This window comes from Dryas octopetala, chromosome 8 (assembly GCF_963921425.1).
Source record: "Dryas octopetala chromosome 8, drDryOcto1.1, whole genome shotgun sequence".
Classification (NCBI taxonomy): Eukaryota; Viridiplantae; Streptophyta; class Magnoliopsida; order Rosales; family Rosaceae; genus Dryas; species Dryas octopetala.
Window position 1 is genome coordinate 11,494,494 of NC_141373.1, and position 20,785 is coordinate 11,515,278.

At 35.2% G+C, this 20,785-nt stretch overlaps 1 protein-coding gene across 1 annotated transcript; it reads right to left on the reverse strand.

Moving 5' to 3' along the window:
- Window positions 1-12,763: 12,763 nt before the first annotated feature.
- LOC147277213 (CHCH domain protein) lies at window positions 12,764-16,028 on the reverse strand. Its single transcript, XM_086253848.1, has 5 exons — window positions 15,915-16,028; window positions 15,004-15,054; window positions 14,802-14,885; window positions 14,499-14,674; window positions 12,764-13,169 (listed from the first exon to the last, which is right to left on the reverse strand). Exons 1-5 carry the CDS (start codon window positions 15,934-15,936, stop codon window positions 13,074-13,076), a joined length of 429 nt encoding a protein of 142 aa, XP_086109974.1. The 5' UTR covers window positions 15,937-16,028; the 3' UTR covers window positions 12,764-13,073.
- Window positions 16,029-20,785: the final 4,757 nt, after the last annotated feature.

Consider the following 20,785-nt stretch of genomic DNA (forward strand, 5'->3'; position numbering starts at 1 on the left):
ATAACTGCCAAGTCCTATCATGGTTGCTCAACTCCATGACAGACTCGGTCCGCCCTCTCTTTGAGAACCTGGAAACTGCTCAAGGTGTGTGGCACTCTGCCAAAGAGACCTACACAGTCACTCAAAATAGCTCCAGACTCTTTCAACTCCGTCGTCAAGCCGTGACCACTATGCAGGGAAGTGATTATGTTCCCAAATTCTATGAAAAAATGACTTTGCTTTGGCATGAAATTGATCTGTTGAATCCTAATAAACATACATCTGCTATTGACATTGCCCTTCGCAAGACAGAAATTGACCGCGACCGTGTATTTGATTTTTTGGGAGGCCTGGAACCTCAATATGATAATGTTCGCAGCCGTGTCCTGGCAACAGATCCTATTCCTGATATTAAGATAGCCTATGCTCAGGTTATGGAAGAAGTAACTCGTCAGGATTCCATGCTTGGTGGTGCGAGTGCCATGGCAGTTAAGACTCATAAACCGCCCCACCGTACCGGCACCCGTCCTGTATCCTCGCTGCCCCACCGAACAGGCCCAACAAATCCCCGCAAAGACCTTGCACCAGGTGAAAAGTGCACTCATTGTGGTGGCAACCATTTGTTTGAAAAGTGCTTCCGTGAACATGGATACCCAGAATGGTGGGATGACTACAAGGCCCGTAATCATGTCCCAAAATCGTCATCCTCCACTCCTAAGGCCTCCTTAGCAGTTACTCCAAGAGATGACTTCATCCCTCCTGAGTCAGGTACCTTTAAAATTGCTTTGAGTACTCAAACTAATACTTGTGATAGATATGGATGGATTATTGACACAGGTGCATATGACCATATGACATGTAACTCTAGCTTGTTTAGTGATCTAAAACCCCATACCCGTGCTCCATATATTACAAGTGTCAATGGCATAACTTCTCCAGTTATCGAAGAAGGTACCATTTCAATATCCCATGATTTGCCCCTGTCTAGTGTATTGCATGTTCTTTCTCTCAATGGTAGCCTCCTATCTGTCGGAAAGTTTTTAGACCAGTTTTATTGTTTTGGTACTTTTTATCCTACTCATTGTTACTTTCAGGATCTCACAACCCGAGAGAAGATTGGGCATGGTAAACGGAGAGGGGGGTTGTACTACTGGACGTCACCACTTGATAAAGCTGGTAGTCATAGTTGTCAAGTCCAAAGTGGTGGTTCAAGTCAGGAGCAAGAAATTTGGTTATGGCATCGTCGTTTGGGACATGTCTCTTTCAGTTATTTGAAGAAATTGTTTCCTTCATTATTTACGGATTTATCAAACAATGATTTCTTTTGTGAAACTTGTGTGATGGCCAAAAGCCATCGTACCTCTTATCCGCTGCGTTATAATAAAGTTGCTCTCCCATTTGAGTTAATTCATTCTGACGTATGGGGTCCTACTAAGGTTGCTTCTCATGGTAACAGATGGTACATAACTTTTATTGATGATTGTACCCGAATGACTTGGGTATACCTCCTGAAGCACAAAAGTGATGTCAGTAAAGCCTTCAGGAATTTCCATGCCATGGTCTTCACTCAATTCCAGATCAAGATTAAAACATTGCGCTCTGATAATGGCACCGAGTTTGTCAACAATAGCATGTCTCAATTTTTTCAGGAACAAGGCATGATACATCAAACCTCATGCCCATATATCCCACAACAAAATGGGGTTGCTGAACGGAAGAATCGCCAACTCCTTGAAATGGCACGGGCTCTTATGCTTGACAAGAATGTTCCACACTATTTGTGGGGCGATGCCGTGCTAGCTGCAGCTTATTTGATCAATCGGATTCTTAACCGATCCCTCAAATTTGAAACACCACTTCAAGTTTTTTCTCAACATATCAATGTGTCGTCTGTATCCAAACTACCCCCAAAAATGTTTGGATGTGTTGCCTAAACTCATATCGATCTTACTCATAGGAGTAAATTGGATGCCTGCGCTACAAAGTGTGTGTTTATGGGGTACTCACCTACTCAAAAAGGCTACAAGTGTTTTCACCCACCTACCCAGAAGACCATCGTGACTCTTGATGTTCAGTTCCGGGAGGATGATGCATATTTCCATTCACACTCTCCGGATTCTCCACTTCAGGAGGAGAGGGGGAGTAAAGTGCCGAATCACGAAGTGGTTGAAAACTTAGACCAAGTGGTTGATTTTTTGGAAGATTCGCACTTTGCATCATCCGAGCGCCCTTTTGCCAGTATCGAATCTACACCCAATACATCCGAACCCAACACATCCCATATAGTTGATGAAGACATTACTGAAGCGCCATCTCATGTCATCGTTGATGAAGAAACTAACCCCTCTGCCCTGCCAATGCACCAATCGACACTCGAGAACGAGGTACTACTTAACTCTGATAATGAACATGTTGATTATGACCTAAATGATTATGTTGAGAATGTTGAGAATGATGAATCTGTGTCTAAATACCAATTACCACCTCGAACTACTCGAGGCAAACCAAAAACCCAATACTCACCTGACATACATGCAAAATCGAAATATCCCATTAGTAACCATGTGTCTACCCATAGATTGTCTGAGTCTCATGATGCATTTGTTCGTCATCTATCCTTTATATCTATTCCAAGTAAAGTACAGGATGCTCTAGCAGATGAAAAGTGGACCGAAGCCATGAACAAAGAGATGACTGCCCTAAAACAGAATGAAACTTGGGATATTGTGGCACTACCCAAGGGGAAGAAACCTGTTGGTTGCAAATGGATCTTCACCATTAAATACAAGTCAGACGGTTCTATTGAAAGGTACAAGGCACGACTTGTGGCTAAGGGGTACACCCAGACATACGACATTGATTATCAAGAAACTTTCGCCCCAGTCGCGAAGTTGAATACAGTTAGGGTACTACTATCACTTGCAGCAAACTATGATTGGCCTCTATTGCAATTTGATGTCAAGAATGCCTTCCTTCATGGTGAACTTAAGGAGGAAGTATAAATGGATTTCCCCCCTGGCATGATGACTATTTCAAACCAAGGGAAGGTATGTAAACTGAAGAAGTCTTTGTATGGGTTGAAACAGTCACCCCGAGCCTGGTTCGGGAGATTCACACTTGCCATGAAGAAATTTGGGTACAAACAGAGCAATTCTGATCATACTCTGTTCATCAAGAACAAGAGAGGAAAAATAACGGTCTTGATCATTTACGTCGATGATATGGTAGTGACCGGAGATGATAGTGAAGAAATTTGTCTACTAAAGAAATACCTATCTTCTGAGTTCGAGATGAAAGACTTGGGTGATCTGAAATATTTCCTTGGAATTGAGGTTGCCAGATCCAAACATGGCATCTCTTTATCTCAAAGGAAATATACTTTAGACCTACTTGCTGAGGTTGCCATGTTGGACTGCAAGACATGTGATACACCCATAGAGATGAACCATAAGTTGGGTATCTTTCCTGAACAAGTCCCAACAGACAAGGAGAAATACCAACAGTTGGTGGGAAAATTAATATACCTATCACATACGAGACCAGACATTATGTATGCAGTTGGAGTGGTTAGCCAGTTCACTCATAATCCCAGCAATGTTCATATGGATGCAGTTACCCGAATTCTGAGATACTTGAAGACGTCTCCAGGTATTGGTGTTATGTTTTGTAAGAATAATTCTGATGAGGTTATGGGGTATACAGATGCAGATTGGGCCGGATCAATTACTGATCGGCGATCCACGTCAGGATACTTTACATTTGTAAGGGGTAATATTGTTACGTGGCGTAGCAAGAAACAAAAAGTCGTGGCCCGATCTAGTGCAGAATCAGAATACAGGGGTATGGCACATGGAATTCAGGAACTATTGTGGCTGTGTAGTCTCTTGCGTGACCTGGGTCGTAAACCCAGGAAAGCTATGAAACTCTTTTGTGACAATAAAGCCGCTATAGACATTGCGCATAACCCGGTACAGCATGACCGTACTAAACATGTTGAGATAGACCGACACTTTATCAAGGAGAAATTGGAGAATGGTATCATTGAACTTCCTTTGGTGAAGACTGAAGATCAGCTTGCAGATGTTCTTACCAAAGCTGTCTCCAGCAGAATTTTCTATGACTCTATTGACAAGTTGGGCATGCGAGACATCTATGCACCAACTTGAGGGGGAGTGTTGAATAGAGTCATAAATATTGATTAGATACATGTATGTATTTATGGGAATGTTGTAACAGCTCAAACCTGTATAATTATGAGTAATTAGGAGTAATTAGGTGTGTTTATGAGAATGTTATAACAACTGTATAATTAGGAGTAATTAGGTGTATTTATGGGAATATTATAACAGCTGTATAATTAGGAGTAATTAAGAGTAATTAGGTGTAATTATGATTCCTTACGAAACCTACTTGTAATCACATTATATAAAGCCCCATAGAGGAAGAATAATAGATGAAGGAAAAAAAGAATTACTAAAAACACTTATACTGTTTATCATGGTATCAGAGCACAATCTCTGAACCTGTGGATTGTGATAAGCTTTACCATACCTTATCTCTAATTTGTTATGGCCAACGAAGATATACCCAAAAATGATGCTTCAAACTCCAGCAATTCCGGAGGGTCCTCTACTTATGCCCGTGATTCATCTGCTTCAATCACCCCAATGAAGTTGAATGAATCCAATTATCTATCATGGTCCCGGAATGCCAGAATTTTCATTGTTGGCCGACGTATGGGTGGCTTCATCAATAATACCAAACCTGCTCCTGCCATCTCAAACCCCGAGTACAACCCCTGGGATGAAGATAACTGCCAAGTCCTATATATCTATAAATTCGTTTATAGTGATTTGACTAAATCTAATTTTATTATGAGAACCAGAGAACTATTGCTACAACGGATTTTGGTTTTAGTTTAATTGTACTGTTACTCAAGTCTTCACTCAAACTGTTATGTGCACTTTTTCTATAATAAAGCCTAGTTGATTTGGGTAAAAGAACAAAACTCTGTTTTTACATCTATTTATTTATTTGTACACATATGGCAGTCACATTAGGTAGGTTAATTAACAAACCTCTCACAGATATGGCGAGTATTAACTGCAATAAAATACCAACAAAATAAACCAAGAATTAATTATGGGCCGACTGACCTCTCACAATTTAAGAAGATTCAAGCTTTGTCATTATTATCGTACAATAGAATTAATGCAGAAAACGTATACAGAATATGAAGAAGAAGATGATTAGAATATAATCTTATTCTCTGAAAGAAAACGATAGATGCACATAATGAACAAATTAATGATGCCTCTAGAGCTAGCCTTTTAATATTACAATTTACAAGCCATGCTTCAACCGAATGTCAAATGTATATATAACTACTAAAACTAATATGACTTCACTAAATAACTAGCTAGAAGCTTAATTATAACCATTAATTAATTATTTGTTACAACAATAATAATAAATATATATATAGTTAATGTTAAAAAAATACACAAAATACTTTACGACGTTAAGAAAACTCATATTTTGAGTCTGTACCAATGTGGTTCATTTCTAATCCAGCGCTCGAATGCTAATACTCACAAAGGGAATTTGAAGGTGGTTGTTCAAGCGTACATTCAGTCGCCTTCTTTTGAAAGTTCAAGCGCTCTTGTAGTTGTCTATCAATAACATTCAATGACTAAAATTACAATTTATATTTTAATGATTAGGAGTTTTTTTTTTCTTTGGATTTGTGTATTAATTTCTTATAGGTGTAGATCAACATTCCACAACTAAATAGAACAAAAAAATATCATGTAAATAATTATTATTTTGATGTAATTTTCAATTGTAACTGAGCAACAGTTACAAGTTAAGCGTTCATGAGCACTACACAAATCCATACGACACTCAAAAATGAATCGAATTGATTTCTTTTAGAGTGGTGGGTTGTTTTGTGCTTGATATATTGCTTCTATTTGGATTTTTTTTCTCAATAATCCTAATAAATAAAGAAGATTACGGTTGAATTAGTTATTTTACTATATAAAACAAAGAAATTGATTAGTCAAATTTGTTTTCCCATTTTTAAAAGGTCAATAAAATGTTTTGCAATAGGGAAAAGCAAAAATAAAAATTATTTCATATAAGATTTGGTCCAAAGTTGAAAAATCAAATAATTTAAATTAAATGACCAAACAGCTTAAGCCAACCATCCAACCATCCATCCTGATATATAGAGGTGTCAAACAGGCCGGCCTGGTCTAATCATATCCATTTAAGATGGACTTATTTGTGCTTTCGTGCAGCACTCGTGCTGGCCCATATAATTTTAACCTCGGCCCGACTAAGCCCATGCGTAGTCCATTCGTGCTTGTGCTGGGCCTTAAACGGGTCGGCCCATAGGCTTTTACTTTGTTTTGTTTTTTAGGGTGAAAAACTAGTCTTATAATATTTGTTTTTCTTTCTTATAATTAAATATTAACTTTTTTTGCTTGTAAAATTGAATTTCCTTGTTGAAAATGGAAAAAACAATGTCAAACGAGTCGTGCCTAGTTTGGGCCAATTTCGTGCTTGTGCTGTGCTTAGCCCATGTCGTACTTGTATCGTGCCATGTCTGATAGGCTAAAAACTTCTGCCCAGCACCCATTTACTTGTGTCATGATGTGTTGTGTATGTTTTAATCGAGTCATGCTTGTGCCTACCCAATTCGTTTGACACCTCTACATCTTGTACTCTGTTGGCCACCTGTCATTGGACGACCATCACTAGAAACTTGCAAGCTAGGTAATATTTAATTATAAAATGGTCATTTTGGTGAAACTTTCGAAAACCAAAAAATAACCTTTTTAAAATAAAATGCTAAATGAAAAACCATATCATTTTAAGTATGGTAAACTACATATATCCTTGGTCCCTGTACTTTAGTCGAAATCATATTTGATTCTCGTGGTTTAAATTTTTACTAATTTAGTCCTTGTGTTTATATCATTTGCACTCTTAGGACATTTTGCAGCAAGCATGAAAATTTATACTCTTTCAATCTTCTGAGAATGTGGAGTGTTGTCCCACATTGGAAAAGTATAACTTTGCCTAATAGCTTATAAGGGTTTGAGCTACTTCTCTCATATACTGCCAATTAATTTTGAGATGAATGTTTAGATTTTTTCATCCCCCAACAAAAATTTTCTCCAAAACAAACAGATAATTTATTTCCAAATTGAAATTTTAATTTTTGTTAAAATTTTTATTAAGATTAAAAATAACATAAAACACAAAGATTAAATTGGCAAAATTTAATTAGGAAGACTAAACGTGATTTCAAACCAAAAGATAGAGACTAAAAATATAGTTTACCTTTTTAAGTAGGCAAAACACCGAAGAAATATTGTAGAATAAAAATTAGAAAAGACAAAAGTAATTAAAAATGAGAAATTAGCCATTTTGAACTTTTTAGTGAGCCAGGTACTTGGTGCCCATAGCCCCCCTATTAATAAACCGAGTGTTTGGTGAGTTTCTTGCCTACCACTCTTTTTATGAACAGTAATGCTACACTTGTCACATTTTTATATCACAATTTTATATCATTTTACATGATATTCATACATTGAATACTAAAAATTAAAAATAAAACCTAGAAAAGAGAAATACTATGTTCAATAAAATAATAACACATAAAGTGGAATACAAATATTAAAAAAAAAAAAAAAAGAGACAATTAGCATTTTTGTTCTACGAAGTATTGGTGGAAAGACCTCATTCTTTGCTGGGTGAGTGGTTATTTTCTTTGACATCAATCATGTGACTTACTTGAGACTTTGAGAGGCAATATTTTTCTTTTGAGGTGAATGGATCGTCCTTTTAATTACTAAATAATCACTCGCTCCCTATTTTTAAATCAATTCATGGTTAACGCCTTAACCGGCGAATAAAGCAGCTATCAAAGCTATGCTTGTCAATCGAGAACGTAAGCAACTTATAGTTATAGGCGGCGTTTGGTTTTTTCTATAAAAAAAAAACTGAATATTGAACAGTTTTCCAAGAATAGAGGCAACTAAATTTTGTAATAATAAGGATAATTTTTGCACACATCACACAAGTGTGTTAGACGAATCTTATACCGTTAGTTGATCGGCGTAGGTACTAATTGATCAGCAATTGTAGCTGCAACTATAATTCTAGGCTTCTAGCTACAAATCTAGATCGATTTTGTTTCTTTATTTTCTATTTGAATATTAATATTAGTTAGGTTAATTAGAAATTTTTATAGTGTTTTTAAGTATGTTTTAGGAGATTTATTAGTTTAAGATTTAAAAGTTTAATGTTTTTTATTAAGGATATATAATATATATACAATATTATAATTGCAGTTGCAGTTGAAATTGATGTGAACCGAGACATTAAGCAGTGACCAATTGGTACTTTTTTTTGTCTTGAAATGTAAAGTTATAAGCACATGTACCTTTTGAGTAACAAAATTTGTGGTCTATCTTTTTTTTATTATTATTTGGGGAGAGGGAGAATAGAACTTGAGTACAGAGAGGCAAAATTTACGCCTCTTCCAATTGAGCTGCCCGGCCACCAACTACAATTTGTGGTCTATCACTTACAGTTAACTGACCCTAAAAATAAAACAAACTATATAATAAAAAGTTATTAATTCATTGCCATATGGATGCCTTAGAATTTTCTAATCATCCACAACATTTTTCCTTTTTTTTTTTTCCAGCCAGTGACATTTTTTTCCCTTTTATTCCGCCCTTGTCCGTGTTTTTGTTTCTTTTTTGGCTCATGATACAAATAAGACAGTTACACTTGAATCGTAACAGGTACTCATGCAAATTGTGGCACAATTACGCCATTAGGTTTTCATTTTTACTTATTTCTTTTTAGAATCTTGCATGTTCATCGCTTATTGTTTGAGATTATGCTCTCATATTTTAGGCTTCCTAAACAATAAGCTTTAAAAAGAGGATGCGATACACTTGATTATGTATAGTAAAATTATAATTCCTACTATTATATTAGATAGCAATAGTAAAATTATAAACCTAATTCTTGAAATAAGCCCAATCATCTAGCAATATAAAGAAATATGTTTATGTGTACGTACACAAGTCGAGGGGGCAAACCCAACCAAAAAAAAAACTATATATGATGGGTTAGACTTAAGAAAAAACCTATTTCATAGGGGTTAACCTAAATTTACTATAAAAAATATAATGATTCTTCTATTACTAGCTAATTGAGGCTATTATACATTTCGTATGACAATGGTGTTGCTCACCTTTTAGATCGTTTTGATTTACAAGTAGGTGTGACTATACTTGGTTTGAGGAACCCCTAATTTTACTCAAGATTCCCTCTTTGATGATTGTAACTCTCTTTGATTAATAAAATATCATTTTTCTTCAAAAAAAAAAAAAAAGGAATTATTAAAATAACATTTGTGCTTTTTCAAGTGTTAGTAAATACTTTATTGTCAACGACGATAGTACAAAAACAATTTACTTGACTATGTAGAAGGAACATATTATTTTTGGTAGATGCATAATTACAAAAGCCTTTACTTTTCAATTTGATACTCAAAAGCAAAGCATGAACATAAACTCTTAATTTATTAATTAAAGAAAAACTCTAGTGAGATGGTCATACTACATCATTATATTACTATCCGTATTTACAAATATAGCAAAAGCACGCAATTCCAGTGATCCCACTCTTGCAAAAACCGCGCTTTGCGCCCTCTTTCTTGCATTTGCTCCTACAATTGGGGGTTTGAGTGTAAGGCCAACACAACCCACTATATGTCTTGCTCGGCACAATGCATTCTTTTTTGGCTTCTGTCGGTGGCATTACTGTGGCACAAAAGAAAATGTATATACATGTCCTATTAGAATGCTTGCACAAAAATGTTGTTTCTTCTTTTCGCGTCGTCTTTGATCGTAAGACAACTGCTAGACCAAAAAATTTTTTTGTTAGATTACCTACTTTAAAGTCCATATATGCCAACACAGATTACATATTTTTGATAAGTCCCTAAGAACTTTTGAAAAGATTCAAAAGTATGTAATTGGTTTCGGCAGATATGGACTTTAGAGATCAAAGTATTTTAAGCATACCAAGTTTCTGAGATGGGTTGGAAGAGTAGAATTTATATTTTTTTAAGATTTAGTGGAGGTGAGAAAATAGAGATGAGATGTGGGAATCGTAGCACTCTTTTGGAATTGCATTTGTGAAAATCTTTATATTTAGAGTTTTTGTTTTTCAATTTTATTATTGTAGGGTGTATTGGCTTTTAATTAGAGCTTAAGATGTAGAGTTTAGCAGTAAAAATATGAGAGTAAATTTGAACCGGCGAGTTTTTAAAAAATATGGGCCTGGCTACCCCATCTGTACTCCTTATCTTCTTGGCAATTCTTAGTTTCTAATTTAAGTTGTCTACAAAAACTACAAGCATTCTACCATCTTGTTTATGGTTGATAGTAAAACTCAAATTAATTAAAATACATTAATATAGCCTTTTGAATTTCTAATATACAACTTAGGTTGAAAAGTAAGGAAGATTCTACACACACACAATTAAAAAGTAAGGATTGTCACGAAAATGAGAGGATAGGCACTTCAAGATACCTAACAGCACTTCTTATAGTGAGATGAAATAGGCAAAACTTCTCTTTGAGATTAAAGACTTCTGGAAAAACACTTGATATATAGGCAAAACACTTGCTTATCCACATTGTTCTCATTTGAACCTGCCTGAAACACTTGTGTCTTTCATGAAAATTATATTATGGGATTGTAATGAAAATGCTGCTAATAAAGTGTCGGACAAAAGTTCTTTATACATAAACACTTTCAAACATATATATCCTGAGAAAGATCTGAGATAGAGAAAGAGAGATAAAAATAATATATTTTTAGTGAAATTAAATTCTGATGATCATATGTATGAAAATTAGTTGTTGCAAGAAACGTTGAAACCATTTTGAGTTGATAAAAGTTGCATACTCACTCACCCAGGGAAGCAATGACATGGAAACAAATTAGGAGAGCAATTGTAGTGGAGAAGCCAGCAAAACCCTTTTCCATTGTTCTATATTAATAATTCAAGTGAAGACGAACCTGCTATTTATAGGCAGAAGTGCTTCCTTTTTATTTATTTTCAAATAATGTAAGATACTAAATAATGTGTCAGTTCAAATTTTAATAAATAATATTTAAAATAAGCTGAACTTCAAAAAAAAAAAAAAAAACTATCTGGTGAGTTACTTTATTTCATCCTGAGTTAGTTAGGTGTTAATGTGTTATGGCCTCAACAACTCAATACACAAAATAATTGAAATTAATTATTTGTTAGTAATATTAAGAAAGAGGGGAAATAATAAATTAATAATAATAAATTTAAAAAAAAGCTATCAAAAAGCGAAAAAGAAAGATGATACATCCGTTGTGACATTTTTGTTGCAGACGGCCTAGATTTAGATTTATAGGCTAAAGCTCGGCTGTATTTATTAATCATCTTGAAGTCTACGGTCTACCAAATCAAAACAATTGAATTCTAGAACTATTATATGCAAATTCATTTATAGGTTTATGCTTGTATGTGTTAATACAATATTAAATTCTAGTCGGTCCAACCCAAAAAGTTCCAGTTTGGACCATCCATTGATCAAGAGTCAAGTGTGATCAAGAGTCAAGATCAAGGAATTAAATTTTTCGAAGAAATATAAAATTAGACAAAAATTGTGAAATAAATAAAGAAATTTGAATGAAACTTTAAAGGATATTTATGTAATCAATTATCTACTGAATTGAAAAAAAAAAAAATCAAATAAAAACCCCAAATCCTTCCCATCTCCCCAAAAATGGTGAAATTAATGGAAATAAATTTCTCTGTTAATAATCAATTTTCTGCTCATCTTTTTTCAAGTTAAAAAACACCTTTCACGTTCTTATTTAAATACACATAAATTTAGCCAATACCTTTCATATTTTTCTTTAAATACATATAAATTTAGCTAATCTAATCATATCCATCAAACAAAACTATACATATTTGAGTCTCCTTAAGTTTGTAATAGACATGTCTACGTAGGGTTATCCAAGCATTCTAAAGCAACGCTAGTGTCAAATTTCACAAATTGACCCAAAAAAAAAAAAAAAATTTTTTAGTTACAAAAGGAGGCCAAGGAAAGATGCCTAGAGGGGGAAGGGGGGATCGAAACCAGCTCAACTGCTGTCTGCTCGGCCAACTGGCCTACCCAAGTCCAACCTCATACTCAACGAAGATTAAAAAAATAAAAAAAACCTACATGAGCTAGTATTGCCTCCATTGAGCAATTCAAGTTTAACATTGTGCACACAATACTACATTTTTCAGACAGGAACCTATTGGGAAACAATATAACCCTCAGCAGAAGAAAATAACAAAATCACATTTGTAAAATTATATATATTAATATATCGGCAAGAACACCATGCCTTAAATGGTCTGGCATCAAACATAAGACAAACCTATTTGATCAAGCGAACCAAAGAAATATATTCATGCATATATTTAAAATCTATCCAACTCTCTAAGATCACACCATCCACCACTTCAGGATTTAGACAATGAGAGGGAAATTTGCAGTAAACATCGACAAACTAGAAAGCTGAAATCATTCATATGCAGCTCGGGCAAAATGAATCAGTAAAGAAAATCGAGTCATCTTCAAATTAGCTTCCCTAAAAGCCTGCTTCAGAAGATAGAAATTGGAAAAATCACCAAGTGCCAGCGAAAAATATATAGGGTAGAAATGCCATCTTGAATGGCTTTTTAACACAATGGTGTCATTTATTAAATAGTAGCACTTGGGCACCTGCCCAAAACACATTAATCATTACTTAAAAGCAATCATTATTTAAAAAGTGTAATGGACATGGATACTTAAAAAAACCAAACACCAAGTTCGTTAATATAAGAGGTGAGCTACTTAATGCAGCATGTTTAGTACCGTCCAATAAAGATTAATCCTCTTCACCATAAATGAACTACAAATTGACCATCATGGGAATAATAGGAGCAGATACTTCATTGCAAAGCAAGGAGGTAGTGCTTAGGCATTCAACATGCCAGAGTTCTTCCTACACTCAGCCAACATGTCCATGTAGAACTGGCACTTGCTGATATCACTTCCAAAGTTGTTGACGCACTACAAGAAAAGCAAATAAACAAAATTTAGTAGTGAAGCCACTTTCATTTCAACACATGCTAATCCAAATGCATTGCAAAAAAAGACGCACGTATGTATATATTAGGCTTATTTGCGAATTTGCCCCTTGAAACTAACTTTTTTTCTCACTTTGCCCCCCGAACTTTACAAATGACTCTTTTCGTCAACTCCATCTATTAGTCCGTTAAAAAAGCTGACATGGCACCTACTATTGATGTGCCACATCAGCTCTTTTAACAGCAAAATGGATGGAGTTGGACGGAAATAGTCTAATGAGAGTCATTTGTAGAGTTCGGGGGGCAAAGTGAGAAGAATTAACTTTAAAGGGGCAAAGTGAGAAAAAAAGTTAGTTTCAGGGGGCTAATTAGTGAATAAGCCTATATAATATTAGAAGAGGAAAAAAAGGTCTTATGGCCAAATAACCCAAAATGTGAACCATATCAAAATTAACTCATTTGTTCAGAAGTTAGAAAACTAAACCTTATCCAAGGATTAAGACCATTAAACCCTCATCTTGCCTATGGAAAAAGGTATAATAGTCCTTCACCATTCTCAAAGGACTTGGTTTTTTAACTTCTGAAAGAGTTATCTTTGTAAAACAGTTTCCATTTTGGATTATCTCGCCACTAAAAACTTAGAAAAGAAAATCCATGCCAAACATCAGAGCACCCTTCTGAAAATAATTTGTAAACTAAACCTTATTGCACGGAGAAAGACTATTATACCCACACCTTGTCTATGCAGAAAAGGTATAATGGTTCTTCACCATGCCAAAAGGGCATAGTTTTCTAACTTCTGAAAGAATAATTTTTGTATAAGTCTCCGTTTTGGAAAATTTCACCATCGGAATAAAATGGAAAATCCATGCAAAACATCAGAGCACTATTTTGAAGAGAAATTGTTTTTAAAAAAAAAAGAACATTGAATGGAAATTCTAAAAGGGATTCTGTACTCAGATAATGGAGTAACAAATAGAAATTAATTCCAATTCCAAAAAGAACATTCAGTACTACAACATTTTAGAAATGGTTTAAAATAATTGCTAACTAGCCATTCAATTCCAAAAGCAGTATTCATGCCCTAAGAATACAGAAATTCAACAGAAAATATGTGACAACCAAGAGAGAATGAAGTAAACAAAATGTATATATGCAAGAGAGAGAGGAACGGGTCAATAAAAACTGGAAAATGTAGGAGTGATTTGTCTCCACTACTCACCCACATACAGAACAAAAAACTATATATTTAAGTTTAGTGTGCATGAAAGAGAAAGTAAATGAAAGTTAAAATAAACAGAATTTTGCGTACATCTTGGAATGCCTTGGAGTGGATATTGCATGCATCAGAGCCACCCATGCTGCTAGAGATGGGTGATCCAGAAGCAGCAGCCTCAGAGACTACAGTTTCATGTTGAATAGTGCGAGGACCCATCACAGCATCCACAGCCCTGTGTGCCACAGCACTTCCAGTTCCAAAAGCCATTCCTACAGCAGGGGAGGAGAAAAAATATGACTTCCAACACGAATTTGAATGATCATACATGCACCATCATTAAGAAACCAAAAGCAAATGTAAAAGCAAACACAACAAAACTAAATTTTTTTTATGTACCCTGAGCTATGGTTGATCCAATCCCTCCTAGCATAGATCCACCACTTCCACTCTGAGCAGGAGCTGGAGGAGGAGCCTGGCGAACTGCATCAAAACAGAGAAATAACATAATTAGAGGAGAAGAGGTCAATATCATATCAGCTCAGGGAAATCATCTTATTACAATATAAGCAAGCTTAACTATAACATGTGATATTAGTACCTGGCTGAGGAGGGTTACGTACTGGACGAGGAGCTGCACGAGCAGATCGACCTGAAAAAGGAGTCAAAGCATATTAAAACTGTGTATCCACCAACAATAAATTGAGAAGACGAGTGTATATCTGAATATAAGAAGAAATGAATACATCCAACATACACAGCTACTATTAACAGGAATCAGGTCTGAAATTGCTTGGCTAAATCAAGATAAACAAAAGACAAAAACAAATGAAAACTCTAAAAATATTTAGGATTTATCCGGTACATACAAGTGTCCAAATTTCATTACCATCAGATTAACTGTTACAAAATACTCATTAAACCCCCACCCCTTCTTCAATACATTACAAAAGAACTCAGCTAGCATAGCACATAATCAAATAACATAGGTTCATGTTGTGTTATTTCTCACATGGGTATTCCATTCCTGTGAACTTTGAAACAACAAGCAGAGTATACAAAGAAAACATTCAACACTAATGCCCAAAATATACAACTTATATGTACATAAATGAATATGCATTAGTATTTCCATGCCATATTATTAGACTACTCAACCTGAAAATTTAATCCCAAAAAAATGACAATAAATTGATCATAAGGAAACCAAATAAATCAGAATCGGATAGCTCATCACTAAACCCCTTGTTCAATTCTAAAAAAAATGTATAAAATAAATTACTTATGAAAAAAAAAAAAAAAAAATCAAACCCTAAAAAATTCCCATTCCCTTGGAAATTAAAAACCCAGAGAAAACTCTAATCGAATAACAAAACCCAATCAATCATATACAAGAAAGAGACTTAAAGTTCCTTCATTTCATGTCCTGACTTTTCAGGACAAATGCAAAACCCTAGAAATCAACGATACTGAATGGAAAGGATCTGAAGGAAGAGAACGGAGAGCACTGACCTCCTGCGCTTCGGCGAGCCATGGCGGTTGATTAGGGATTTGAGGCGGCGCGAGAAGAGAATGCGAGGATGAACAATAATATGAGGAAGAGACTGGAAAAAAGCTATCTAGGTTTCCCAAAAGTCCTCGAGATGCTAATTTTATACGCAAGAGATTCGAATCAGGTGCGGTCGAGGCTAGGGCGATTAGAAACGTGTCGGTTTCTTAGTGGTTGGAAGTTGAAGGTCTTCGCTTGGATTTTGACTTTTAAATACGATTATCAGCGCTAACTTGTTTTGACTGATTAGGAGATCCCGGCCGTGGTTGTGAGATTAGGTCGACCAAACGATTGGAACTATCTAGAGACAGAATCATAAAATTACTACGTATTAATAGGGGCATATTGGATATTCCTCAAGTTGGTGCTATACTATTAATAAAAATCCTTTTATTGAGGTATATCTCAACTTATTTATGTTGAAGTATATCTTATTGAAGCCCACACAAGTCATTTTGTGGCGATCCGAACCATTCATTTTTTACATCTCCATTGATAGATCATCCTTGCAAAAAATTAGTCAAATCGAAAATTATTTGCCTATCTAACTTTGATAAAACAAATGAACGGTTTCATCGAAAATATTTGGTTCGTCTATTATTTAATCAAAGTTTGATAGGCAAATGATTTCCGATTTGGCTAATTTTTTGCAAGGATGATCTATCAATGGAGATGTAAAAAATGAATGGTTCGGATCGCCACAAAACGACTCGTGTGGGCCCCAATAGGGTATACCTCAACATAAATAAGTTGAGATATACCTCAATAGAAGGAGCCTGTATATATACATATATACATATATTTTATCGGAAATAGGAAGTCTGAAAAGTTGAGACCTCTTCAGCATAAAAAAGAAAAGCGTCATTACACTAATAGCTAATTTGTATTACAAATATATAATCTTTAGTAAAATTCTACAATGCATAATTAGATGACATGCCAATGTTTCTTTGATTTTTCAATGTTAAAATTATATAAAATAAAATGCAAATAAATCGTAGTACTCTTTGGGTAAAATTGAATTACATTAACTTTTTTATTTATATTACACAGTTATGATTGAAAAAAAAAAAAAGACAAGTAAAAATCTAAGGTGGGTTTATTTAATTAGGATTTAAAATTTGGTGGTATTCAATCAAAACTTAAGAGTTTATAAAACTCTGGAGGTATTTAATTAAGATTTTTAAAAAGTCTATGGTATTCAATTAAGACTTTTAGAGAATCTATAAAAGTGACATGGTATTCAAAAACTTATTGACTTTATTAAATGATAGACTTTAAAAGACTTTTATGGACTTTGAAGTGTAAATTATGTTATCTCAAAGTCAATAATTTTCCAGCATTCCCCCTACATATTTCAAAGGATGTCAAATATTAAAAAACTATTAAAAAGTGGTTTTTTTTTTTTTTACAGAGTGATGCTAAACTCCTTAATCTTATTTATTCACCCGGCTTTCTCCCTTCTCGACCAGACGAAGGAGATATGAATTCAATTCAGGCGGGTAAGGGCTTGACTTGACCCTGTGTTCTCCCGGTCGGAGGCGAAGATTGGCAAAGTTCATCATTCAATGGTGGGGTGCTCATAGAAAAGAAGGCGTCACCCAACAAGTGGCAGATTTTGATGGAGTCTCGCTTTGACGCTGGGGAGATCCATAGATCTGGATAGAGTCTCGCCCATAGATAGAGGAAGAGTACGCGCGCTAGCGCGCACCTCTTAATTCATTTTTTATAATTACTATATCCTCTTATATTAATTTTTTTTTTCTCTTATATTAATTGACTCTTCATCTTGGGTTGAGACCAACAGCGTTGCCACAATGCAATGTAACAGCAAGATATTCAAACCAACCATTTTCCAGTCTTTAAGTACTCAACACAAGATTATATATGCATAATTTGAGAAATAATGTTACCACTGAAAGTTTAATTTAGGTGATCTGTTCACTTAATAAACTTGATTAATTTCACTTTCAGTGATCGGACCCCAATTTTTGGTTTATGTGATCACTCACGAACTAGTCAAACAAACACAACTCAGACGGTTCAGTAACGAAAATATGAAACTCCAGATTGACTTCTAAAAACCAAAAATCACTTCTGTAAACAACACAAATCAAACACACCAAGGATCAAGTGACATCCTATACACTCAGAGGACCCATCACAATAGGCATCCCAGTGTTATCCACAACTACAGTGGTGTGTGATTAGCTAGACAGTTATATAAGGCATATATCAATTTCAAGCATATAGCTACAGTACAGATTTGTGTTTAAAAGTTGAGTGAGTCAGTAAGCATAACAACACAAACAAGAAAGACAAATGCACACAAGATGTTCACCCAGAAAAACCACAAAGGGTAAAAACTGGGGATCTATCCAGCTGACCAGGCAATCCACTAAATAAGAAGTTCAATACAAAGGGAGCACACAGCACACAAGCTCAATCACTAAGTCCTAGACTAAGTGGCAGCTTTCTTACCCCTTTGTGCAACTTCCATAAGCAAGGCAATCGGTCATTCATGAAGAAGGCAGCTCCACTCCAAGCTCATCAACCCATGGCACCAATTCGCACCAAGCCCAGTAGATTCATCAATGCATGAACATGATATGCCAATGTGGGATTCTAAAACAAAGATCAACCTTCTCAAGGTATAGACGTGAAAAGGTTGATATTGAATCCTTCAACTAAAATCTAAAATGAATGTGTTTGAAGAATGTATGAAAAGATTTAAGCACTCAAGCTCATTTAGAATTTTAGATGAAACAAAAACAAGTTCAGAAAATCTCTTTTTGATTTTTCAAGAATTAAAAGACCATATTCTGAAAATGTTAAAGATGAGCATTTAACCTCAAAGATACCCAGGCATAAAACCCGAAAAATACACACCCAAAATGCTCATACGCCCACCCAAAAAGATCTGAGCAGAATGCACCTTATACCCGTACACACCCACGCAACTTTCATGTTTGCCCGAGCCACGTGGAAGCCAATGGCTGTCCACAAGAGACGAATGAGGGGCATATTCTCTTTGTCCTAGAGGGGTATCCTAGTATTACTAAGGATAGGAATGAGGAGCTGTAAAAAGGAATTTTGCATTATTTTGCAGAAATCAGAATTGTAGAAGATGATGAATAGTGCTGATGTGTGAAGGTGTGTGGCGTGAATGGCAAAGATGCAATCAGATCTGATTGCTACAGTAGGGGAACCAAGCCATGTGCAATGCACATGCATGTTTAGTAAAAAACAGAACATGGGCTTTCAATGAAATGGGCTTAAAAAGCAAAACCCGAAATGGACCCACTGTAGTGACTGTGACTTAAATATCAACCACTGTACGTGAAAAACATTGTTCTTTATGATCAGTGAATGACTAGTCAAATAGACAAAAAACTGTTAATTTCATGAAATGAATGAAGTGCAGTATACCTTGTGTCTTTGTTCATTCTTGACTTCTTCAATGCAGCTGAACTTGTCCTTAATCTAGCCTAAAGCTTGTGAGTGATTAAATACAAATTAATACAATTGTTTTGACAAGGAAAATAGCCAATATAACAAATCCTAGAAACTAACAATCTCCCCCTTTGGCTTTCCTTGACAAAACATCAACCCATTCACCTCACAAGACTCTCAACACTCAGCCCAACACTGTGTTATAATGTACCTGCAAGAAGAAGTACTTGCACAACACAAAGTATGATAGTACAACAACCAATGCAATTTAAACACAGCAAGCAATGTAGATTAAACAAATACATTCTCCCTCTTTTTGTCATGGAAAGACAAAAGGTCATACATAAAAGGAAAGTTCAGTTCAAAAGCACAGAAAGTTGGAGAGATATGCAAGAGAAAAATACATGCTGAAAGAGTAAATTCCATAAAAGTCTGACTCCCCCTAAATTCGAACTCCCCCTAAAGACTAACTCCCCCTAAAGTTGATAATCTGCAGTAGCCGCAACATCTCGATACCGGGCTTGCAGAATATAGACATGTAATATGAGGGACAGCTAGAGAAGAACATAGGTATGCAGAAAAGTCTGAAATGCCCTTTAATGAACAGTAACCCAAAGTGCAGACTGGCTCTGTGAAATTGACTGTATTTGACGATTGTTAGACTAGTCAAAATGAACAAACAGCGTACTGGAACATAAAACAGCCATGTGATTTGACAAAAAGATAGAGGAATCCTTAAAGAGTTGGAAGCAATGACACACAAAAAAAATCTATGAGTTAGATGTGCTTCAAGGATTTTATTTTTGACAAAACAACAAACACAATTAAAAAGAATTAACCACCAATGTCAACACTCTAATAGATATGGAAAATGAAGATTGCAAATTTTGTGCAAGTAAATAAGCATATTTGGGATATAGGGAGGTCAATGCTAGCATTCAAGACTTGTTCAAGATGGTAAAACAATGTCAAAGACAACCAAAGAGGTTAAATAAGTTTCATCCACAACAAGAGATTAGAATTTAACCACTCAAGAGAATTTCTAATTTGGGAACAAATTTTGAAAGCAAAGTTTTTCAACTCATGACAATGGCTATGAGAAAATTATTTTCATTTGTTTTGTTTAGGCACATCCCAAGTTAAGTGCAATGAATTTGTCCAATTTTGCGACTCTTTACCCTAGAACACCATAAAAACACCTTGTTTCTCCCTAGGGCCGTGACTTCTTTGGTCACACTTCTTTTTTTTTTTTGTTATTTTGTATGGTGCACATTTGTTCAAATGAGGAAAGTTTAGCTGAAGATGGGTCACAAATGAGAAATTATATTGAAGGGCTAAATTGCATCCTTAAACAAATTGTCTTTGAAAAGCATTTAACAAG

Excerpts from the sequence above, each read along its gene's own strand:
- LOC147277213 (XM_086253848.1), bottom strand. The coding sequence starts at position 15,936 with ATGGCTCGCCGAAGCGCAGGAG. Across the intron at positions 15,055-15,914 it reads GGCTCGCCGAAGCGCAGGAG|GTCGATCTGCTCGTGCAGCT; the intron begins GTCAGTGCTCTC and ends CTCCTTTTTCAG. Across the intron at positions 14,886-15,003 it reads ACGTAACCCTCCTCAGCCAG|TTCGCCAGGCTCCTCCTCCA; the intron begins GTACTAATATCA and ends GTTTTGATGCAG.